General features: G+C 38.5%; 1 protein-coding gene across 1 annotated transcript in view; it reads right to left on the bottom strand.

The window, feature by feature from the left end:
* The window catches only part of REEP3 (receptor accessory protein 3), a 42,868-nt gene extending 21,257 nt beyond the window's left edge, over positions 1-21,611 (bottom strand). Inside the window, exons 1-4 of the mRNA XM_023754621.1 lie at positions 21,544-21,611; positions 3,573-3,649; positions 658-778; positions 369-482 (exon numbers count right to left, since the gene is read on the bottom strand). Of these exons, the coding sequence (XP_023610389.1) occupies positions 369-482; positions 658-778; positions 3,573-3,649; positions 21,544-21,603 (372 nt within the window). The 5' untranslated portion in view covers positions 21,604-21,611. The remainder of the gene's footprint in view (positions 1-368; positions 483-657; positions 779-3,572; positions 3,650-21,543) is intronic.
* Positions 21,612-26,072: the final 4,461 nt, after the last annotated feature.

Here is a 26,072-nt window from a genome sequence, read left to right as displayed (position 1 = left end):
TATCAAGATATTGCCACCGAGAGAGAGAATGCCAAAGACAAGGAAAGAAAGAACGGTCATCTTTACTAAAGGTGATTTACTCAAACTATTTGAAGTTTATAAAGTAGGAAAGTTATGGCAAAATGACATTTTCTGGTTTATTTATTAACTAGCTCTCATTTTGTGATCGATTAAGAGTTTCAAAATATTTAGTTACAGAAAATGTGTAAAAATGCTTATAACATGACATACTTGTTTTTCCCAGTATTAAAAAAATAAACAGAGAGCAAAATTCTGCCAACATTTCATACTGATCTGAAATAAAGAGCCACCCTACTTTATCCGTTGACTTAATGTGCTTTGGATAAACACTGTAAATAAGAAATTACCTTCACTGCTGCAGTAACTGCGGCAGTAGCTGCCAAGTTTAAACCTTGTCGTCCAAAGTTTACCATCGTCTCATAGCCTCGTTCTTTTGCTTGTACAATATAATCATCAATCTCCTGGGAGGAAAAAAAACCCAACCACATAGATATTAATTATATTTAAGTATAGTGTCCAGAAGCAAAAAAATAGGACTCTCCCATAATATAATCATTTCACAATTTTTATAGCATAAAGCATTTGATGATATATATTTCTAACAAATGATTGATGGCAATAATTTAAATATCTTACCCTTTCCTTTGAAGAAAGAAGTGGATGAAGGAATTTTCTATATATTAAACTTGCTCCTTTGGTATAGGGAGAGAGCAGCCATATGACAAAAGCAATCTTAAGTTCATAGTACAGGGGGAACCTAACAAGAAAAAATTTGAAGGGAAAAAAAAAGCCAATGAAAAGAAACTCCAGACAATGAACAAGTAACAAAACACTTTCTAAAAAGTTCAGTCTCTATGTTAAATTTTCATACGTAAAAGTGAGAGATCGAAGAAACACCTGTGTTTGAATGACAAACTAATTTAGTTAAATATAGATATCAGTTGAGGGAAGAGCAACCTGATCCCCACAGAGATTCACACCTTCCAGTGAAGATTCTTCAGTGTAAGCATTGCGCACAGGGAAGCTGCCAACCGAGTGTGGCAGTCCAGAGGGCACTGACAGCATTTAACCAGGCAGTGAGGTAGCCCCGTTCTGTCTGCAGAGCCTAACAGCCCTGGCGGTTCCTGATACACCTCCAACCATAAGGACTTATATTTATAGGCCACACGTGCACAATGTTAGCCCATACACACATCTTCTCATTCTCAGAACTCCCAGGAAACTTCCCCTCCCATCTCATTTGGCCAGAATTCCAGCACTTTGCAGACCTAAATTGTTCACTTGCAAAAGAAACGGAATTACCACTGTGGTAGACTGAGAGTTAGGGTTAGATCTGGCCCATGCCCCTTTTCATGAGACTTTGCAATGCCTTCCCAGTAGGCTGAGTACACTTCCCCAAGCAGTGACAGTGGGCTTAACCATGTGACCTGCTTTTGCAAGCAGAAAGAGTGTGACAAGTCACATGCAAGGAGAAGCTTTAGATGCCCTTTGACTCCCTCACCCCAACACCCCCACCCTCTTGCTTTAAATGTTTGCCTTCTGCTGTGACAAGTGCTTCTTCAGCCTTGGTCCCATAAAGAAGAGACACTTGAAATAGTCAAGCCCAGCAAAGCGGCAGCAACCATCTGCCCTCATGTAGTTTGAACAAGAAATAAATGTTTGTTTTTCTAACTTATGCTTTTGGGGTTATTTGCTGCCACAGCAAGTTAACTAATACAGCATGAGGGAATCAACATCCTGCGGTCATGAAGATACAGTATGACTGAAAAACCTGGACTCTTCTGAGGAGGCAGATGGGTATCGGGCAGTGAGGAATGCCAGCAGAAGGTCTCCGCGATGCTGCAATCACAGAGGAATTTCTGGTTTTCACTGATGGTGGTAAATGCTCCCTACACTGTTCTTTGTTGTTTTTTTTTATTCCACACCTGAGGAGTTTTTTTTTGTTTTTTTTTTTTTGTTTTTGAGAGAGAGAGAGAGAGAGAGAGAGAGAGAGAGAGAGAGAGAGAGAGAGAAACACCACTTGGTTGCTTTCTGTATGTGCCCTGACCAGGGATCATACCAGCAGCCTAGGCATGTGCCCTGACTGGGAATTGAGCCAGCAACCTTTTGGTATATGAAGCTCCAACCAAGTGAACCACCTGGCCAGGGCCAGTTTTTTAATAATATATGCTATATTTGCAATCATAAAACAATGAGAAGTCTTTACAAAAAGAACTTTGAGACTCAAGAGGCCTACCATGATTTGGAATCTGTGTTCGGACATTTAAAAACAAACAAACAGAAAACCCTCTCCCAAACCCCTATACCAAAAACATACCAGGGAAATGAATGAGCTATGGGACAGAAAAAGGAAGAGAAAGATGGATGAGATGTAGTACAGAGAAATTCATAAATAAGGGCAGGATGCTAAGAACATTTAAGTCTGATGACTTCAATTTTTTTTTCTAGCAATCCAATGTGACCTAATGTACCGTGAGAATATGATGAGAATAGCAAAGTCAGAAAGACAGTTTAAGGAGAGAACAGTACATGTGTGAAACAGATATAAGAGGGAATTGGAAGTAGCAACTGACCAAAAGCAAGTAAAAGAAGTAGGGAAGTTCAAACTGATACCTATATGAGCAACTGATTGATTTTTTCAGCTCATTTAGTAGCCTGGGAAAGAAGTAAAGACAACTGGGCTTATTTAGGCTGAAGGATAGCCCAGCAAGGGCAGCTTAAGATACTGGCAAGGTAGTAAGTTTACAGATTCTGAAAGGAGGACTTTTCCACGTGATGGCAAGATTTAGATAGAAACGCACTACTGAAATACAGCACAAGGAGATTCAAGTTGTCCCATTAAGTCAGCGGTTCTCAAGCTGTGGGTCGAGACCCCTTTGGCGGTCGAACGACCCTTTCACAGGAGTCGCCTAAGACCATCCTGCATATCAGATATTTACATTACGATTCATAACAGTAGCAACATTACAGTTATGAAGTAGCAACGAAAATAATTTTATGGTTGGGTCACAACATGAGGAACTGTATTTAAAGGGCCAGAAGGTTGAGATTAAGTATTTGCTCCTCAGTAAAATGTTAAATCCTTGAGGATATAAACGTGCTTTAATTTTATCTTAGAGGTTTGGAACAGAGTTGGAGGTCAATGGGTGTCCCCATGGATACCATCCAATTTGAATGTAGATGAGAGTTTTAAGGATGGGGAGGGACTGCTGTGGGTGTCAAAAGAGGAGTCTTTTAGGAAGTAATAAAGAAAAATAGCCTGAAGACATAAGTGTGGAAAAAAAGAATGAGAACCAATTTCTCTATTCCAGATCGTGGGAGATGTGTGGGGGATGGGCAGGGAGTGGCCTGTGGGAAGAATGAGCTGCCTTTATTCCAGAGAGACTGTAAGGAAAGTAATGTTCTTATGGGGAAACCAGATCAAGAAACGAGACACTGGATAATTAGGTAACTTGATCAAAGTCACTTAGTTAACAGCAAAAGCAGGATAAGAACTCAGGACACCTGATAACAACTCTATAGTCTGGTCCTTTCTCAATATTAGAACTTACCAAGCAACTGTCTGATCTGCTACTGTTTCAATCACAGTGTAGAGAGCAAAAACAATCCAGTACATCATCCATCGAACCTGCCAATAATAAAAATACTTATGAAATAATAAAGTAAAATTATTTGTAACTGAATAATTCTGTATATCTCATATATATATACATTTCTATATATATAGTATGTTGGATCAAATGCAGAAGGTAATGGTTTAATTTTCAACAGGTTTTATGTTTGAGCTCCACACATCACTGTATCAGCAGTCCTGGGATACAAGAACCAAAAGAATAACACATCTCTGGGCATGATATAATGTAACATAGGGATCTGAATGAAAGAATTAGAAAAACAGGATATATTTCTCTTAACTAAAGGAAAGTAGAAGATCTTATCTATAATCCTTCTTTTGGAGACTATTAGCTATTTAATTATTATATAAATAATATGGTAGACCACATTTAATCTGTATCAGTTTTTTAAATTTTGCATTCCTATATTTTCCATATATAGAAACTTTTCAGAAACCAAAGAACAATCCTGGATTTGTTATATGCACAATGCTAGTCACTCATTTGGAAAGTCTAAGGTTAGTGTCGTCTTCTTTCCCTACATATAAATCTGTTACGGCTCATACATCCATTTCTTTCTTCTAATCCATTACCACAATGACAGTTACAATAGACTGAATGTTTGGGTCCCCCCAAAATTCATGTTAAAATCCTAATCTCAAATGTGTATTAGGAGGTGGAGCTATTGGGAGGTTATGAGGTCATGAGAGTAGAGTCTTCAAAAATTAGTGTTCTAAAAGGACTCTCAGAGAGCTCTCTCCCCTTCCACCATACAAGGACACAGCCAAAAAATGATGGTGTCTGAACCAATTTTTTTCAGTTCTCTCCCTCTACTATTGTTGTAATGTACCCCGCGAATCACAGAAGGACGCCTCAAGAAGTCGAATTAAAGAGTCACATTTATTGCAATCCGGGACTATGAGGGGCCATCCCCAAATCTCATAGCAATAAGATGGTGGCAAAACCAGACTTATATAGGCAAAAATCACAAAGGTATTGATTACATCTCAGGGTTTGGAATGAGGCACCTGGCTCGCAAAAAAAGCAGATTACAGAAGCAGAATTAAGCATGTTAATTACAGTTTCGGGTCTCGGGGTCACTGAATTGACAGAAATACATTATCTAGAGCCCTTGGGTAACCTGGGTTAAACTTAGGCATGTTATCTAAATTATAGTTCTGGGTCTCCGGATCACTGAGTTGATAGAAACACATTATCTAGAGCCATCGAGGCAATTTAGAGTAATTGCACTGTCCTGGTCTTAGGACCACTGAGTCAACTGGAACGCACCACCTGTGGCCACTAAAACAATTTAGGGTAATTGTGCTGTCCTGTCTCCCAGGTACAGAAGAATGTGCTTCGATAACCAGTGAGATCACAATCAGTGGGATGGTCATTCAATCAATAAGTCATTCAATCGAATGGGATGATTTATACAATTCAGAAAATCAAAATAACCTGTCCATTGTTAAACAAAGCAAATAGGTACCATACTTCACTATACTCTGCACAGGGATCTCAGAGAACATTATCACCATCTTTCCTGGGAAGGTGGGGGCTTAAATTAAATTCTCACTTTCACAGAAAGTTTAGGAAACTTTCAGAAACATAAATTATTTAAGTCAATGCTTGTTATTCATTATTTCACAGTTTCACAACTATCATTATGCTTGTGATCTTCCAAGTGGAAAAGAACAATAAATAATACTCCAAGGAGAGTCTTAATTTGCCTGTTAATAGACCTGAGTAAAGGTGAAAGGGATTGTTCAGACAGTAGCTGGTGGAATGCCCTGAAAGACTAGTTCTTGGATTTACAGCTGCTACACACCCCATAGATTTCAAAAACACCCTTGCTTCAGTGTAGTCAAGTGCTTATTCACTTTTCAAATAAAATTATCAAATTAATTTTAAAACTCACAAAATAAATTACTGCTTTAAAATATAGAAAGTTTATCTCCAAAAGAGCAAAACATGTATGTACTTAGGTTGTGAGAATATTTAATAATGTCAACAATTTAAAAAAAAGGATAAAAAGAAGAAAAAGAAGGGTATGCCTTTTTAGTTAAAAAACATCAACAAACTAATCAATGGGGTGTTCCTGGACATTTTCCTGGGGGATTGGCTAAAATTTTACATAAGCAAAACTCTATGGTTTTAATTTATATTTAATAAATAAATTTTTTGACAACATGCTCTCTTAACCTTGTGGAATTTTTGTTCTCCTTATAAGAAATATGGATCTCAAATATAGTTGAATCCAAGCAATAGTTAAATGAATTCAGTGTGTGTGTGTGTGTGTTTTATTCATGGGAGCGACCACAAAGAAAGTTAACCTTGAAAAGATATTACTTCCTTTTTCCACTAATGGATTTGGTCGGGATTTTATACCAAATGATTACTCAGCAAAGCTTTTATTAAAACTATACCTCAAGGCTGTCCAGCCTACTGTTTAAGGTTTTGCCCAAAGGAAAAACAGAAATAAGTCAAGGTTAAAAAAAGAAGTCGAGAAGAGGGCAAGCCACCAAATTATAAGCACAACTAATAATATGTGATGATAAAATATTCTTTAGACCAGCAGAAAACACCAATAACAAAATGCAGTACTAAAACAAAAAAAATTGGTAGGAAAACAATCACATTGATAATGTTGTAAGTGTATGCAATCAAATAATGGGAATAAGTGCTATTAAAATGTCATGCAAATAAAAGTCACTTATCAGGTAACTAATAAATCACCATCCCCCTTTCAAGTTACTGGAAAAAAAGGTTACTGGCATCATCTTTATTGGTAAAAATTTATGTTCTTGAAAAACTGTGATCAAATAGTATTTCTTTCCAGTTCAAAAACAATTGGTAAAATCAACAAACTGTTGTTTAGATAGTTTTGCAAGAACAATGAGTAATAAGAAAACGTACTCAACTGTTTCTTAAAAGTAAGTCTCTTTGATCCCAGGGAATTGAATTGAATTATCCAATAAGGTGAAACTTATACCTATAAACACTAAGATGGACACACACACACACACACACACATATCCTACTTTTAATCTTTCATATCAAGCATAATTTAGGTAATTCTTAAGGACTCAAGTGGCATTACTATTTTATAACATTCATTCACAAAACTGCAGCAAACCCTACCTACTTCATGTCATGGTAACAAATAGGAATATGACAACTTTTGTCCTCAAGGATTTAACATTTTATTGGGGAGAAAAATGAGTGAATGACTGTGACCAAAAAAAAAAAGTTCTGTTATTTTCACATTAGATGCTCTAGCTTCAGTAAGAGTCAAGATCATAAGAAATTAAGGAAAGCTTACTAAAGGGGCTGTTTATAAGTTGTGGGCAAGGTAGAGGAAAATCAATAAAGGATAGTGGTGTACTCTTGAGGGAGCAACAGCAGGAACTGCCATCACCCCTAGGTGTGAAGGAGGGAGGAGTGGGAAAGGTTTCCAGGAGAGGGTCACTGTAGGGGAGGGCTGCAGCCTCAGGTCGAGACACAGCCAACCAGTGGGGGCAGGAAGTGGGGAGATCAATATTCTTTTTTTTTTTAAAATATATTTTATTGACTTTTTACAGAGAGGAAGGGAGAGAGATAGATAGTCAGAAACATCGATGGGAGAGAAACATCGACCAGCTGCCTCCTGCACATCTCCCACGGGGGATGTGCCCGCAACCCAGGTACATGCCCCTGACCGGAATCGAACCCGGGACCTTTCAGTCCGCAGGCCGACGCTCTATCCACTGAGCCAAACCGGTTTTGGCGAGATCAATATTCTGTCCTCATGTTCACCCTGTCTTCTGCCCCTCATGGGCAAACCCAAAGGGAAGCCAGAACTGATGCCATCTGTATGGGTCAGCTTCCTGGGCCATAAGGAAGGAAAAGAATGTGGAGTGTGGAGAGGAAACTCCACTGGAAGGATGGAAGGTTCCAGCACTACTCAGCCTGTCAGCTCTTAGAAACATCCCCAGAACGGAGTCACTTCTCATCACTTCCACAGATACCTCCCAGCCCAGATGACCATAATCTCCTGTCTGGGTGATTCCCAGAGCTGATCACTCTGCTTCTCTGGATTTATTTTGCATAGAGCAGTCAGAGTTATCGCCTTAGAACACAAGCCAAATCATGTCATTCCTCTGGTTCAAATCCCTCCCATGGCCCCCATCAGGAATCTCACCACAGCCTAGAAGGTCCTATGGATCTGGCACCAGCACTCCTACTCCTTCCCCTGTTCATCTCCAGGCACAGTAGCCCTTTTCCTGTCCTTGGGCATGTGTGTGAATATGCTCCTGCCTCAGCGCCTTAGTACATGCGTTTCCTTGCCTGAAATGCTCTTCCTCATATGAAGAGCTTCCTCACTTGCTTCAGGTCTCTGTGCAAATATTATCAGAGATGCCTTTCCTGACCACTCTGCTTGAAATATCTCTATCCTCCTAACTCCCTTATCCTGATTGATTTTTCTCTTTAGCATATGTCACATATCACAGACACATCTAACAAATATTTACTGCCCCTCCCCACCTTCCCCTACTAGAATGTAAACCCCAAGAGGGCAAAGGCCTTATTTTGTGCACTGCTGAAGCCCCTGTGCCCGGCACAGAAGGGGCTCAGGAAATATACGTTGATGAACTGTTGACTGAATATGGGCCTGCAAAAGGTTAGACAGCAGATAGGAGGTGAAGACATGATGGGTAAATATAAACTAGTCTTTTAAGAGATCTGGTTTAAAGAGAAAAAAGGAAGGGGGAATACAAAGTAGCCTGAGGCAAAATGAAAGCATATTTGCATCCTCAAGGATGGCACGTTTTACCATAGAGACAGTGAGACTGAAATTATGAGAAAGCAGAAATCCTTAATGAAACCAGATCCAAGATGAGGCTAAGAAGATTAGGAAGAAGAGTGGGCTCAAGAAAGAAGCAGGGATGCATCTTCCCCGGGACAAAAGGAGAGGAAAGAGTGGCCGTGTTGACGCGAGGGTTGAAGTGGTCATAGCTGATGACCTCTATGTTTACTCTGCGGTAGGAGGGCAGGCCATCTTTTAAAGCTGGGGATGAGTGGATTTAAGGAGAGCAGTAAAGGTTTAGAAAAATTGTCTATACAGGTGGAAAGGGAACTGCCGAGGGTACAGATGGAATGGAGTATGTGGCTGAGGATGCTCTCAGCTGCTCTGGGTGTTAGAGATGGGGGTGGAGGGGCTACCATGAAAGGTCTAGGACAGTGAAACAAGAGAGAATCAGACAGAGGTGATGGCTTGTTGTCCTCAAAAAGGCATAACGATAACAGAGCTGTGGCTGGGAAGTGGCCCAGTCAGGGCCAGTACTTCTTAGCCCCCGCTTTGCAGGTAGGTGGGGTCATGTGTCCAGTTCTTACCAACAGACTGTGAGCCAAGGCTTTTGAGAAGTGGGAGGAGCTCGCCAACAGGCCAGTTCCCTCCCTTCTACTGGCTGGGAGGGCACGGAGCAGAGCAGCCGTGGGAGCTCTATGTTACAGGTGGATAGAGCCCCAGGTTGAAACGGCTACTGAGAATTCCTTGCTGAAATGAACACCCAAGCTGGACTGTTATGGCAGAAAAGAATACATTTCTATATTTCTTTCACCACTACATTTTTGCTGCACATTATAATTTTAGCAGCTCACCTTACCCCAGAGCAAGGCCATGGGAGCAATAGTCCCAGAATTAGGTAGGTATCAGTCACAGTGCCAGGGCTGCCATCTGTGGCACAGCCAGTGCCCGGGTTAGTGGTGATGGGTGATATTACAATGATCTGGAAATAGAGAGGAGGACTACCATTTTATGAAAGTCTGCTTGAGATGCACACAGGGGACTCCCAGAAGGATGTGGGAAGAAACTGAATGATAGGAAAGATGGATGTTCTCATGTAGCAGATTGGAGCAGAACCAGAGAAATAGTACTATTTTGAATTTTTATTGTGACCCATTGGCAAATGTGACTTATTCTGTGTGAATGTTAGTCATCAGCTGTGTTGTCAGTATATATGACTTCAGTAGTGATCCCCTTCTACTTTTGATAGGTCAAGAAATCAGATAAATTATAAGCTTGTTAGAAATATGCATGAAGTTTAAATTAAATATATTCTGGGTAGGAGACTGAGATAGCCAAAGACTGAAGTACATAAAAGTCGATGTGAAAACTACATGAAAAAGTTGTTTGATGGCCTATTTTGCTTACTTTGTTTTCTTTCTCAAGAGCATACCTAATACCTAGTAGGTACCTGGCACAAAACAGATGCTAAAAAATATTTATTAGAAGAATTAATGAATTGGGCTAACTTACAAGCAATACTGTAATTTCCATTTTTCCTATTTGGTAATAAATGTCTTTTGAAAGTGGTTACAATGCAATGGCTGTCATATTTCAATCTTGGAATACTTTACCCACTATATTTTTCATGACTAGAGAAATGTGATAAATACATTCATTTAATATAAATAAAAGATTCCTCAAATGGAATCTTAAAATCATTTAAATACCCAGATTAACTTATTTCCTAAGAATATACACTATTATAATTAGGCAACTTCTTTTGATGATTATGGAATCATCTGTGATGTAAAACCATAGTATCTAAAATCACATTCTAGGTTATATAGTGCATAGAAGAGATTATCTTACTTAACAAGCCAGCACTTGTTTTATTATTACTCATAATCCATAAGGCTTTCATAAAGCCTTAGCATTTCAGAAACCCAGACAGTCATGTGATGGTGTTCTTAGCTTTACTCTCTCTTAGAGGATATTTTAAGCCTGAGTGAATGCTGTAAAATGAATATACCCATAGGCTAAATTTACTATCAAAAGACCATGCTCCATTTAATAGGTATGCATTTATCTACCCAGATGCCAAGAGAAAAATTGGCCTCATTTCATGATCTTTTAACTTTTTTTTTTTTAACAAAACAGGTTCTATGATTCACATTCTTAGACAATTTTTATGAAACTGATTTAGATCCCCAGACAAACAAATAAAGCAAACAAAAGTTAACTACAACTGTAAAACAATCTTTAGGATTTCCATAACAGAAACTGAGAGCAATGCATAGGCCCCAAATATATAGGAGACTAACATGTTCTAGCGGAGGCATGTAGCTGGAGATACCAGCAGCAGTGGCATATTAATTAAAAAGTATTTTTCTTAAATTGTATCTTTATAAAACTTATTCTTTCTATGTTACGACTAGTGTGATATTATAACAGCAATATCAACAACCATATATGTTAAGTGACATAACTACTAAATATTACCTGAATGATAAAAATAAAAATTATATGATATGTTAATTTGATAAATATTACTTAGGGCTTATTATAAACAAAGCCCTTTGACAGGAAATCATCATAAACCCTGGTGTGAAGGCATCCCTAATCTCAAGAAGCTTTCATGGGTGGAATTAATAAAAGAAGACCAAAAAGGATAAGAGTAACAATGTTTGACCCAACATATAACTGCTATTTTATTATATACGAGAGGCCCGGTGCATGAAATTAGTGCACAGGAGGGGGGGGGGGGTGAAAGGGGGAGACGGTGTGTCCCTCAGCCTGGCCTGTGCCTTCTCACAGTCTGGGATCCCTCTCACAGTCCAGGGCTCTCGCAGTCAGGGACCCCTCACTCCTTACTGCCCACCTGCAGTGGAGGTGGGAGAGGCTCCCACCACCACACCACCACTGCGCTCGCCAGCCATGAGCCCGGCTTCTGGCTGAGCAGCACTCCCCCTGTGGGAGTGCACTGACCACCAGGGGGCAGCTCCTGCATTGAGTGTCTGTCCCCTGGTGCTCAGTGTGTGTCATAGCGACCAGTCGTTCAGCCATTCAGTCGATTTGTATATTAGGGTTTTATTATATAGGATTATTCATTTGCCTTGTATTCATATTCAGTTCTAAAGGAAAGCCTTCCACAAGTCATGTATGTGCTTTGTGCACTGTACTTTCCATTGCAGCATATCTGTGTAATTGTTTACATATCATCTGCCTCTGCTATTTGACTATAACAACCCGTAGGGGCCAAAATTGTCTTGTTTATCATCACGTTCTCAGGACCTAGTACCCTGAGTTTGGTAAAACAAACAGACTTTTACTTAACAGTTTCTTAGTTTTAAGATTCAAACAAGTAACTCTGGACTGCAAACAGCAGTTCATAACATAAAATAGCCTATTTTGTTACAGTTGTTTTCAACAACTCTCCAACATCTCTTAATTTCAGACTCTTGGAATCATAAAGCAATTAATGTTGGTCTCTAAGAAAAAAAAGAAAAATTACATATGCATAATGATTTCAATTATAACCACACTAAGTAAATCCAGAGGATAAAATGCTAAAATATGCTTCACTGGGAAAAAAATCTTTGCTGAGTCTCAAAAGAAATAAACACTGATGAATTTCAGACCACCCAAAGAGAACTTTATTTTTTGACCATTATTAGTTGTTCACTCAAGTCAACTCACCCCAAACATTAATTCTACACCACATTTTGGAGACCACAGAGAGACCTTCTAATAGAGAATTTTTTAGAAACAGTATAGAGTTGAAAAGATTTCTCCTATTTCATTAACATTATGCAATAATTTGGTTACTTCATAATGATTTCCCCCATTAAAAAACAAAAAGGAACAAAATGTGAGAAATCAAAAAGAAAAACTCCCTCTTTTATCGAACCCAGATGGTTCAGCTATGGGATTTTTCCCAGGGCTGTGCCAAGTTAGAAGCTTGCTTGAAAATAAGCTAGTTGAAGTTCAATTCAAAGTGAAGAGAGACCATGGTTGAAAACAGCTTTTTGCTTTTTTATTTTTTAAAGATGGGGCATGTGTTGGGGGTGAATATGTGAGGCTGGGATTGATTTGGGCTTCTTCAACTTTGGGGAACTTCTTCCCCCACTGCCCATTTAAGAATGTCTCCACTTTCTCCAGCTCCTCAGGACTCAGCTACTTGGGAGTTAATTTTCAGATGCGGAACTCACAGCAACATGGTTTACCTGCAGTTTCCAGGTACCACTGCCAAAGACCTCCCAGAAGAGCCTGATGTTTTGAAGAAAGCCTCACATTACATAGATGTCCCCGGTATTACAAAGGGGCAGATTGTAACCAGAAATATGGTCATAATATTGCCTTGGTCTTCTCCAGTGCCCTCAAATCACAGAAGCCTCATGTATCTCACCCCAACCTTGGTAGTTTGAGGAACGTGAGAGAAGGAAAAAGTGCAAAAATGTTTAAAAACTAGAAGATAATTAATTTTCTAAAAAGTGCTGAAAAGGCAGTGTAAACACAGGAACTGCTTATGGGCATAGTTGCCAGGAGCAGAATTTAGGAAGGAATGACTTCTCTGTCCAAAATAACTCTCTCCGTCCATGCTGGCTGAGAATTCACATTTCACTTCTTAAAAATAATCTTTATTGAATTTATTGGGGTGACATTGGTTAATAAAATTATATAGGTTTCAGGTGTACAGTTCTATAATGCATCATCATCATCTGTACATTGTATCGTGTGTTCACCACCCCAAGTCAAGTCTTCCTCCATCACCATTATACCTTCTTCTATCTGCCCCTCCACCCCTTTTTCCTCTGGTAACTACCATACTGTTGTCTATGTCTATGAGTTATTTTTTCTTTGCTTAATCCCTTCACCTTTTTCACCCAGCACCCAACACCCCTCCCATCTGAAAGCTGTCAGTCTGTTCTAGGTATCGGTACTGGTTTTGGACTGACTTATTTTACTTAGTATAATACTCTTCAGGTTCATCCATGCTGTTGCAAAAAGTAAGATTTCCTTCTATTTTTATGGATGAGTAGTATTCCATTGTGTAAATGTGTCACAGCTTTTTTATCCACTCATCTACTGATGGGCAGTTGGGCTGCTTCCAAATCTTGGCTATTGTAAATAATGCTGCAATGAACATAGGGGTGCATATATTCTTTCAAATTAGTGTTTTGGGTTTCTCCAGATATATTCCCAGAAATTCACTTTTTATATTGTTTAAAGTCCTATTGATTTACATGGGATAATAAATATAAGAGGCACAGTTCCCTTTTCATAATACCACATAGCATTTCTCCAGATGTTAGCATGGTAAAGTGCCTACCCTGATAGAAAGAACTAAACTGGGCTAAATGGACATCCTAGTGGTCATCCAAGTTTCCATGCTAAACTGTCATCCTACCTTCTTTTTTCCTTAGTGTTCACAAAGTCTTGGCCCATTATGTTGCCTACTTGAGGTATTCACTGGGGCTGGAACCACTTCTTAGGCACCAAAGTCCCCCTGTGCCCAATCTACCATGACATAGTCAATTCCATCTCGCTATTTTCACAAGTGAACTAAAAGGTATGCTTCCCATTCTCTGGTTTCTCTTCAGATCGCATAAATCTTTCGCCTTTTAAAAGGTATGCTCCTTTCTCCAGGTGACTGACAAGGTTATATGACTAACATAGTAAATTAAAAATTTCATACTCTAGCTAAGATACCACTCTCTATGTACAACTTGTAGCATATTTAAACATGCAATAATCATTCAGATAGTAAGAACCAGCCTTTATAAACCACATGATAAAACATAGCCTTCTTGAGAAGCAAAGATTGGTAGGAAAAAACTATAGGAAGAATCAATCTCTGTCATGATTGGAATGAGCCTGTGTTATTAAATTACTTTCCTTCAAAAGCATGTGCAGTCAACCTCACATAGAGAACTGAGGTTCACATTGGGGTGAGTGCAGAGAGAGGCGAGTGATGGAACACAGGCTACTTGGGGTAAGGAAGGGCTGGCCGAGTGCCAGAGTGCAGGACAGCATGAAGGCCCTGGGTAAACACAGGGAGGAGAACAAAGGCTGGGGAGAGACACAGAAAGCAAGATGGATGATTCTCAAGAGAAACTTCACTGAAGCAGAACTTAGGATATGGCCAGCCCTACAACAGGGAAACTAGGATGAAGTCCATCTGCATACATAAACTTATGTTTAAAAAGCACAATGTGGTCATTACATTCACTTTCACAATAAAATAGGATACCCGTAAATGATTTTCACCTTGTTTTTTGCTAAGAATTACTTGGGGATTAAAAAAATTTATATAGATTCCTAGGCCCCATCATCACAATGTGCAGAGAGAGGGCAGCGAGGGGGTCCAAAGCTCCATGAGAGTTTTTGATGTGTAACCACTGTTGAGAACATGCACAACAAAAGTCTTGCTACCTGAACTGTGGTCTATAGACCAGCAGCACTGGCATCACCTGGGAGCTTGTTAGAAATGCAAAATCTCAAACGCAGGCCATGCGAACTAAATCAGAATCTGCATTTTAACAGATCTCAGGGGCAATCCTATGCCCCTTAAAGTGAGAGGAACACTGCAGTGGGAGGCTACTCTGTGCACGTTCTGGTGGCATCAGGCAGAGAAAGGTGATATCATTCATAAACGGAATGTCAGAAGAGGCTGGGGTTTGGAGAAAAGATGATGGACTCAGTTTTGTGTGGCAATTTGTTAAGTGTAAAAAGTTAAAATGTACCCTTATTTTCATAACACTGTTTAGGCACATCATCATTAAAACAAACAAACAAACAAACAAACAAAAGCTGGGCCTTTAGTCCAGTTTTCAGAGGCCCTGTTTATGTCTAGCAATTGAGCAGACAAAAGCTTAGAGCAAACTACTCAGGAAAGGGAAGCCTTCAGGCTCTTCCACCGGGAAGTTCCGTGAGGACGGTCCCTGTTGACTACCCCAAAACCCAAGACCCCAGTTATCTCAAGAGTGGCCACTCGGTGAACTCTCCCTCCCTTCCCAAGGAGGAAGTGCCCTTAGACTGTTCCCTAAGAGCAAGTCTAAATCTGCCTCCTACAGAGAGAAGGTAAGAAGGTTGATTACGAGGCTGATGTTATATTCAAACAAAAACTTCCCCAGTTGGCTTCCATAATTTACTTTGCTAATCTTCTCAAGAAGGATATAATAATAAAACTGAAGTGTTAGGTCTTCATTTAAAAGATGCCTGTTGGAAACCTTTGGAAGTTAAAGTAGTATTTTAAAATGAAACCACTAGACTCAATCTATTTCTGTGTTTTCAAAACCTTTTATTTTACTAGTAGTTGGATTTGTGGTTTTATTTTTTTTTAAAGAATCAATCTATATTCTGATAGCCAACAGCAAGACAAAATTTTATATATTTATATAATTCAATATATTTTAAATATTTTATAGCTTTAAAAAAGAACTTCACCTTGCAATTCTATTACATTTCTGAAGTAACATCTCATGAGCTTTTAAAAATTACATGAGGTTTTGGGAAAGATTTTAGTTTTCTTACTTAGCTAAAATCTTCAGGAACTGCTCTAGCTTTTATATTTTTAGAGGGCCCTTTCGTAGTGTGATGGCAATATGGCTGACAATCTGATTATTACAGCTGTAGCTGGTAAAACACTATATTTCTAAAATTACGTAGTGGAAAGATGATGTATGTAGCTGAACATTCCAAAGGTATATCCTGGATTGTGTAAAAGAGAAGATTTTCCTGCATGAATAATGTAACCTTTAGCCAAAAAGGAAAAAGACCTGCTATGCCTTTCATTATTAGAAAAAATTCTATTTTTAAATTAAAAAAAATTAGGTAGTCTAGTATTTACTGTCAAATTTATCATTGTTTACTTAACCCCTCTCTTGTTTCACATTTTGTCAGACCTTTTTTCTACTCTTCTCTCTATCTCAGCTATTTCAAGTATGTATCTTATTAGACTTTTTCAAGGGGAACACCTCTTAGATACTGTAATTCTCCCAATTTTATATTTTTATCTCTGCCTTTTTATTCAGCCTACTTTTTACAAATTCCTTTAATTTTGATATTTTTCTTGCTTTGTGAATTTAATGTTTCATTTTTTCACTTCCTTTTCAAAATAAAGGCTTAGAAATCTATCATATTCAAGAATCTGAACGTATCACTGCCATTTTAATTTTTTAATTCATCTAGTATTGCATTTTTATATTTTTTCTTGTATTCAATTATTATTCCTCCCTTTTGGAACTTATTGGGGTTTTTCTTCAAAGTAGTGAGTTTGTGGTTATTTCCGAACAGATTAGGGGGAGGCAGAACACTGGCTGCCTCTGCACACAGTTCTCCCTGCGGGGAGGGTGGTGGCAGCTGAGTTTTTCGGTTGCTGTAGCTTTTATGATTTTAAGCTGTTCCATCACTAGGGATTAGGGTGGAGGTGGCTAGGCCTCCCTCCAATTTATTACTTAACAACATTTCCTTTCATGGAAACAACGGTTTCTGTCCCTGTTTTTAAAAAATCTATTTCCATTGGCACGATAGTTGGTAAAATTTTTCCTAGATATTAGCAAATGCCTGACTTAGCCTCATAGGTTTAAATGTTACCGTGAGAATTGTTTTTCCTTTATGTCTGTTTTTCAAGGTACTTGCCCTGGAAGCTAGAAAAGGACAAGACAGCTGCAGTTGTTCAGCTACATCTTGGCATGAAAGTTGTGAGGATGCTTTCAGTTTACTTCATAAAGGTGAAGGGGTATGCTAATTCACATGCCAAAATTTTAGAAGAAACTGTGTTGGGCATTCATTGAAAGCTCTCCAATTCGACAACCTTATTCAAGTTTACCACTTGTTTTCTAAAATGGATCCAATGTAACTAATGATCCTGAGATGTCCATGAAGAAAGTGTGTTTAGAAAACATAAGGTAGAGTATCTCACTTGATAATAACAACACTATCAATTATTTCAGCAGCTAAGTTACATACTGATATGTATTACATATAAAATAGGTAAACCTGACACATCAAAAATTAAGCTTACAAAGAATACTCATCACTAGTTTAGGTAAATATAAGTACATTTACTTCATTAAAGGATAATGAACTGTTCCAAGTAATTTCATTTACTGTTCAAAGTGAAAATTGTGATTTTTATCAAAACCTGATTTATAAACAACTATAACTCAAGACAAGATACACATGTATTCATTGTTTGTCAGCTAAAATTAAAATTTGAAATTATTGTCAAAGATAAAAAAATGATGTAAATTACCATTAAACCTATCTCTTATGTGAACACATTTAAAATCAATGTTAATGATAAAGTAAGTCTTACTTGGTATCACATAATAATTCAACCACAGTATCCCACTAACAAGGTCAATTTGGAAGTCTGGGTGAAGACGGTAGACTGAATATACACATTTAATTGCATCCTCACCACAAATCTGATTAAAACAACAGTAAGCGGATATTTTTAAAAGACCCAAGTTCAGAAGGATATAGAAGAGAAGAGAACATCAAATTTGTGGAGCTAGGAAGGAAATGGATGAGAAGTGACTTAGGAGGCCTGAGAAAACTGAGTATTAGCCAACAGTGGGAAAAACTGCAATCCTAACTTTCACTGCAAAACTCCCAAAAAAAGGCTCAAGAACTGGTGGCACAACTGCCCTCCTATTTTAGCTGTCTGATGGTACCCCTCTTTCCCGCAGCCCAATTCTGAGGCTTAGTCTCTGGAAAGAGTGAATCAAAGGTTCTCTGGATTTGCAAATCTCCTGCACAGTGTAGAGTAGGGCTAATAGGAACCAAGTAAAAGTTTATAAATTGAATACTTAGAGCCCCCACCAGAACGTAGCAACTACTAAGTCATCTTTATTAGAAGGAAGGCAACTGATGATGTGCATGTGAAAAATTAAAAAATAGCAAAAGTATAAGCATGTTAATTAGATATGAAAATACATACACTAAAGGATTCAGATAAAAGAGTTGAAAGTAGTTGCCACTGGAGATGAGGAGAGGGTAGGAAACTGCTGTTTTTCATAGTAAGTCTTGAAAAATCTTTGATTTTAAAATTATAAAGAAATACAACCTTAATAAAAATAAAAACTAAGAATATCAGAATGGAAAATAAACAGATAAGTATGTGGCCTGACAAAACCAATTTTCAAAAAAAAAATTTTATATTCCACTTTAATCAGTGGGTTAATCTTTACACTACCTACATTATTACAATCCTTGAACCAAATGAATTTTTTTAATGCAAAATATGAAAAGATTCCTAAGGAACACTTTTTGACAATAAAGAGAAGTTCTTCAGTGTTTTTTCCTCCACCCTAAATCTAGTAAGCAACTTCAGATTTTAACAATTGATAAGAACCAGTATGTGGTATGTTTGTTCATTTTCATATCACCCAAATACTCAGCCAAAAATTAGGTCACTTTCAAAACCCAAGTCAACAGAGTTTTAGAGGGCCATTTTAGCCTTTGAAAGGACTAATCTCACAGAGTTTTCCCTGTTCTTTGTTCTTGCTCACAGTAAATCTCAGGACCAAATGTCTGATTTTGATTTTTATGTGCTGTTAGACAATCTTTTCATTGCCACTTTCTTCAACATTCTTAGAATAAAAACACTGGTTTCCTAGAAAAGCTACAGCAATTACACACCACTTGGAAGTAAACACACTATTTTCAAGTCATGAAATGGTATAAGCTTGAAAAAATTTGCAAACCATACTAATTCTTCAGTAAGTTTACATTTCAATTACTGCAAGACTGAAAGACTTTAAGTAGGCCATATCAGCCACACTATACAGGAAATTATATCCTAGGAAAGCTCTCTTTTAAAAATAGGCAAAGGAAGAAAGGAAGGTTGCCAAAATATACAGCACTTTCCATGTGTTTTGATTTGAACACAGCCATCTGTTTTATCAGGTGCAATCTACTATTTGAAGGCTTACAGGGAATGGTAGTAGTTACGGTGGGAAAAAGTAAATTAATAAAAAATGTTGCTTTCTGAAAATAATTTTGAAGCAGGTATCAGTGGAATTTAGGTTAATAACCAAATACCTCAAAGAAAGTGGGCTTTGGGATAAGTGGGACTAGATTGTATACTCCTTACCCCAGCAGCAAAGCTGAGAAACTAGACCAATCTACTTAAGAAGTATACATGCTCCTGTAAACACAATTTAGTGTTTGATATAGACTTAAAAGTCAACTCTTATTCCTTATTTATTCATTCATTCAAAAAATATTGAGTGCCTACCATATACTATTCTAGGTAGGGAACTATAGCAGTTAACAAAAGTATGGTGGGGAAGACAAACAAAACCAAATAAATAACATAACAGATAGTATAAGAGGCTGTTAAAAATAAAATAGGGAAATTTTAAGAAGGTTAATTTTGCTAAAAAACGAACAGACAAAGCAAATTTGGATGGGGATCACCATACAGGAAAACTTTCTGAGAACAGACTGCTGGTAAAACTGTTGTAATTGAAGGTTACATTGGATAACTAAGTTTAGATGAAACTCAGCAAGAAAATTTTTGTCAGAAATAAATTTAGGTTAGAAATACTTAAAGAACTGCCAAGACTTTACAGAACTTTCAAAGACTTCCAATTTCATTTTCTACCATTTTGATTCTATTTCATTTAGTTGCTCATGGGTCCTGCTCTAGAACTGGTTAAGCTGCCTCACTGCTCTTCTTAGAAAATACCCATATAGTTGTGGCCCCTGAAGACCTGCCGTGGAATTAATCAGAAGCACATTCACTGGCTGGCTGTGAAAGCTATTTCCACTTTTTTTGTGAAGCTAGATCCTCACCTAATTTTCTAAAGGTAGCATGGTAGAAAAGAAAGAATAAAATATTACAAACAGAAGATATCCATTCCTTCTTTAATGATCCATGTGACCCTGAGCAAGTTAATTCACTGCTCTGAGTCTATAATATTGGAATATTTTTCTGCCTACTTTATAGAGTTGTAGTGAGGACCAGTGAGATATTGTGGTCTGAAGAATAATATCCCCCTCCCTCAAAAGGTCCACATCCCACCCTGAAATGTGTGAATATGATAGGTTACACGTAAAGGAGAATTCAGGTTGCTAATCAGGTGACCTTGAGTTGGGGAGAGGATCTTGGATTACTCAGGTGAGCCCACTGTAATCACCAGAGTCTTCCTAAGTGGAAGAGGGAGGCAGAAGAGAGAACCAGAGAGATCACAGCGTGAGGACTCAGCCCAACATTTCTCACTTTGAAGATGGAGGAATAGAGCCTTAAGCCAAGGAATGTGGGCAGCCTGTAGAAGCTTGAAAAGGTAAGTAAACAGATTTTCCACTAGAGCCCCCAGGAGGAATGTAGCCCTGTTGATCCATTTCAGATTTCTGAACCATAGGACTGTGTTAATTTTGAAATTGGTAGGGAATTATATAAATGTAAGAGCTTAATAGTGACACTATTCATAATAGACAAAAGGTAAAAATAATCCAGATGTCCATCAACGGATGAATGGAGAAACAATGTTGTATATGCATACTGTGGAATATTATTCAGCCATAAAAGGAATAAAATACTAATACATGCATGCTATAATGTGGACGAATCTTGAAAACAGGCTAAGTGAAAGAAGCCAGACACAAAAAGGTCACATATGATTCCATTAATATAAAATATCCAGAATAGTTAAGTCCATACAAATAGCAAGCAAACTGCTGATTACAATTGTCAGTAATGATGAGGTATCTGCATTTTTAAATCAATTAGAAAGTAACAGAACAACTATGAAAGAGGGAAAAGGTTTTGAGGCTGAAGAAATATACTAGTAATATACCTATAAATTTATAAGGCTAAAAAACCAGACAATCCCCCAACCTCTTAATTATACTGGAACTTACAAACTACGTGAGTAAGAGACATGTAATTATTCATTTGGGAATTAGATTTATTTAAATGTCAATTGACAATGCACTATTTTTTATTTCCTACTTTAGAATTCTACTGAAAATTAGTTTAAAAACAGACTAGTTTTCAGTACTCCACATTTATATCACATTTTTAACCCAAAACATTATGCCAGCCATTTCTAAAATAATGAGTTTTTCTAGTCTTGTATGTAATGGATACATTAAAATAAAATTAATCACTCAGAAAACTATACTTACATATTCCTTCACATTTTTTGATTTCACAGCTTTGTATGAATAATATGCAGGATACAGCATTCCAAACACCAACCTACAAGTAAAAAGTATGAGAAGACTAATCAAATAATGCTTTCAACAGCTCATGAAAATATCAACTAACAGAAAAGTAGAAAGTACATGGAAAACATATGACAGTGTAAATGTGTATGAAAGCAAACTTGTGTATAAACTAAATTACTCAGAAATGCAAAATAAATAGGGACTTTTAAGAAACAACAAAAAAATGATTTTAATATTTCCAGATACAGTTTTATGGAAAAAAGATTTTTTAAAAATTGCCATTTAAACCATTTTTTCTTTCTTTTCTTGAATACTTTTATTGATTTTTAGAAAGAGAGGGAGAGATAGAAACATCGATCATCTGCCTCCTGTATGCCCCCTACCAGGCATCAAGCCCAAAACCTGAGCATGTGCCCTGACGGAACCAAACCGGCAACATTTTGGTGCCAGGGATGATGCACAACCAAATAAGCCACACAGGCCAAGGCTAAAACATTTTTTTATCACAAAAAATATTCTGTGGTTCTTTGAAGAACATTTGGAAAATGCAGAAAACAGAAAGAAAAAAGAAAACGTTGTCCCAACCCTACTATTCAGAGATAACCATAGACAGAACTTTAGTGTATGCAAAATCCTACTATTATATGTGTAGTATACTTTAAAAATAACACACACACACACACACACACACACACACAATTTGTAACAGTGAAAAAGCGATCCTTCACTTCTAATTATAATGACAGTGCTTGGAAACAATACTTGATATATTTATTACGATATGCATTAAAATAACTCTTTAAGCATTTATAAAATTACTAAATCACAAACAGGACTTATTTTAATGCCTTCTGTTAAGATTATTTCACCAAATCCCAGATCCAAGAGATGTGTACATATCTATACTAATAAAAGGGTAATATGCTAATTAGACTGGGAGACCTTCGAGGAGACCTTCCGGATGTTCTTCTGGACAAAGCCATGGTGGTGGGGCCGAGGTAGAGGCAGTTAGAGGCCAAGAGGGGAGGGCAGTTGTGGGTGATCAGGCTGGTGGGGGGCAGGGCCATTGGGGGTAAGCAGACCAGTAGAGGGGCCAGTTGGGGGCGAGCAGGCCGGCAGTGGGGATCAGTTGGAGGTGAACAGGACAGCGAGGGGGGCAGTTTGGAGTGAGCAGGCCAGCAGGGGGGCAGTTGGTGGCGAGCAGGCCAGTGGGGAGGGGAGGTGGGGGTGAGCAGGCTGGCAGGGGAGGCAGTTGGAGGCAAGCACACTGGCACGGGGGGCAGTTGGGGGTGATCAGGCTGGCGGGGGGGCATTAGGGGACAAGCAGGCGAGTTACGGGGGGCAGTTGGGGGAGAGCAGGCCGAATGGTTAGGGTCAATCAGGCAGGCAGGCAGGCAGGTGAGCGGTTAGGATTGTGAGAGGGATGTCCGACTGCCGGTTTAGGCTCAATCCCTGTAAATCGGCAGTAGGACATCCTTCGAGGGGTCCCAGATTGGAGAGGGTGAAGGCCAGGCTGAGGAACAACCCCTCCCCCGTGCACGAATTTTGTGCACCGGGCCACGAGTCTATATATATAAAAGGCTAATGTGCTGTGTCCCTCCAACTGTCCGACCAATCGCTATGATGCACACTGACCACCAGGGGGCAGAAGCTCAACGCAGGAGCTGCCATGGCGCGCACCTGCCAGCACCACGAACCTGGTGCCCACAAACCAACACCCAGCTTCACCCAAGTGGGACACAGGCTCTGCCACCACCCCAGAGCAACACCTTACCAAATTGCAGCCAATGCTGCCAAGACCCCATGGCGCAAAATACAGCCCACAGCCCAGCCCGGAAATGGTCGCTGTGGGTGCCGGGTAACGATGTCATGTAGCAACGCCCGGCTTCCTCTTCCTACTAGCCTCCTTGGAGTTTCTTCAGCCCACGAACACGACTTGCTTTACAGCCAGGTACAAACATTTTACACTTTAACCAAATGTCTGTGAAACATTTTCACGTGCCTCATCTCATTTGATCCTTACAGAAGTCCTGGAGTAGGTAGATAGGAGACTCGGTAGAATCCTATTTTCTTTTTATTAGCCGGAAAACGGAGATTTAGAAAGTTTAGAAATTTGACCTGATTGAAAAGACAAAATGGTGGAACTTGAAAATGACTTCAGGTTTTCTCACTGCGCAGAATAGTCAAACACTGCTGCAGTTAAACATTTTACCCTTCGTTCTCCCTGTGTGATCGTGATCTACAGTAATGTTGATATTTGCTGCTATGTTGCTGACAATTACCTGAAAGAGAAGTTGGGGTGCTTCACTGGGCTAGAGTAGCTAAATCAGAAAGCAGGTCTAATTAAGCAAGTTTTTTCTATATGTGTGTGTGTGTGTGTGTGTACATATATAAAAGGTTAAGCTCTTGCTGGTTCCAATTACACGCGTGTGTTTCGATCTGTCATTGTCGATCGTGAATTTGGTTGACACTTCTAATATAGAGAAAGGGCGAATAGTGATATTAAAATATTTCTTCTAATTAATTTCCTTTCAATGTGCATGAATCCGTGCACTGGGCCTCTAGTATACATATAATGAAAGAACAGACACAGAAATGGCATGACAGAATATATATGGTTTACAAGAGGCATTTTCACATGTTACCTCATGGAATTTTTTGTCTTTAAATATTCTACTGTATTATTCATCATTACATTCTACATTGAGATTCCCATTGTTTATTTAAACAATCCTACATTGATCACATTTGGTTAATCTCCAGGTTTTGGCTATTGCACATAATACTGTGAAAAACACATCTGTGTATATTGATGTTCACTTTCTGATTGTGATGTTGTTGCTTCAAATACACACACTTAAACCTATTACCAAAATAAAATGCCCTCCAGAGGGGTAGTTCTACTTTACATTCCTACACATTGCCAATTATCACACAAAACAAGTTTGCCAGCTAAATAAAATAATGATTTCATATATGTTTTAATGTGCATTTCTGAACACCAGTAAGTATGAATTTCTTCCAAGTGTTTACTGGCTTTTTGATGCCTGGGGTATGTGATATCCTGTTGTCTACTTGTGGTTTTTGACTATTTTTTAAAAAGAATCATTTATTTTCAAATAGTTTTAAGTTTTATAGAAAAGCTGGGAAGAGAGCATAGTTCCCATATACCTTGCACCAAGTTTCCCCTATTATTAACATCTTGGATTAGTATGGTCACAATTAAAAACCAATATTAATATGTATTAACTGAAGTTCATACTTTACTCAGATTTCTTCAGTTTTTACCTAGTATCCTTTTTTTCTGTCCAGGGATCCCATTGAGAATTGCATTAACTGTTTCTTGCCTCCTTAGCTATTCTTTTTTTTAAAAAAAATCTTTATTGTTGAAAGTATTACATATATCCCCCTTTTCTTTAGCTCTTCTTGGCCGTAACAGTTTCTCAGAGTTTTCTTGGGAAATGACCTTTGACAGCTTAAAGGAGTATTGGTCAAGTTAATTGTAGGAGGCCCCTCTACTGGAATTTGGCTGATGTTTTCCTCGTGATTAGTCTGAGGTATGGGTTTTGGGGAGGAAGACCACAGAGGTCAAGCACTGCTTCACTGTAGTATATCAAGGACACATGCTATCAACATGACTTATCCCTCTTGATGTTAACCTTGACCACCAGGCTGAGGTAGTGCTTGTTGGATTTGCCACAGCAGAGCTACTCCCCCTCCCCCTCTTCCATGCTGTACTCTTCAGAAGGAAGTCACTATGCACAGGCCACACTTCAGTGGGGAGCTATGCTCCACCTTGAGGGTGCAGTATCTACATAAATTATTTGGAATTCTTCTGCACTGGAGATTTGTCTATATTCCCCTCGTGATTTATTCATTCAATGATTTATTTGTATCACTATGAACTCATGTGTTTATTTTACACTTGGTTTCTATTCCAGTAATACTTTATTTTGTTGCTCAAAGCTTTGAACATTGTGAGATTTTTAGCTGGTTCCTATGCCCCTCTGACACAGCTCCATAATTGTGAGGGTTGTTTTTGTTTTGTTTTTTAAGCAATTTGTTACTTTCTGGCACTACATGATGTACCAGGCTCCTACTGTGTACTTCCTGCCTCACTCCTAGAATCAGCTATTTCTCCAAGAGGCCGAAGTTTCTTTTATTGGAAGATGGTATTTCAGACCAAGATCTGGGTGCTTGATATGCTCACTATTAGTGGAGCATAGTTGATTCTAGGCCCTTCTCTGTCTATCTTACATGTTAACCAACGTTTTCCTAGGTTACTATATCTTTTGATTTTGTTTATGAGGTTTCCTGAAGTACAATTGTATCATGTTTGCTAGGGCTGCCATAATAAAATACCAAGGTTGATATTTATTTCCTTATAATTCTGGAGGCTAGAAGTCCAAGATCAAGGTGCTGGTTTCTTCTGAGGCCTCTCTCCTTGGACTGCAAATGGCTGTTCTCTCACTGTGTCCTCACATGGT

This window comes from Myotis lucifugus, unplaced genomic scaffold (assembly GCF_000147115.1).
Source record: "Myotis lucifugus unplaced genomic scaffold, Myoluc2.0 scaffold_62, whole genome shotgun sequence".
Lineage (NCBI taxonomy): Eukaryota > Metazoa > Chordata > Mammalia > Chiroptera > Vespertilionidae > Myotis > Myotis lucifugus.
Note: the sequence above shows the minus strand (reverse complement) of the source record. Positions and strands in the feature narration are given on the sequence as shown.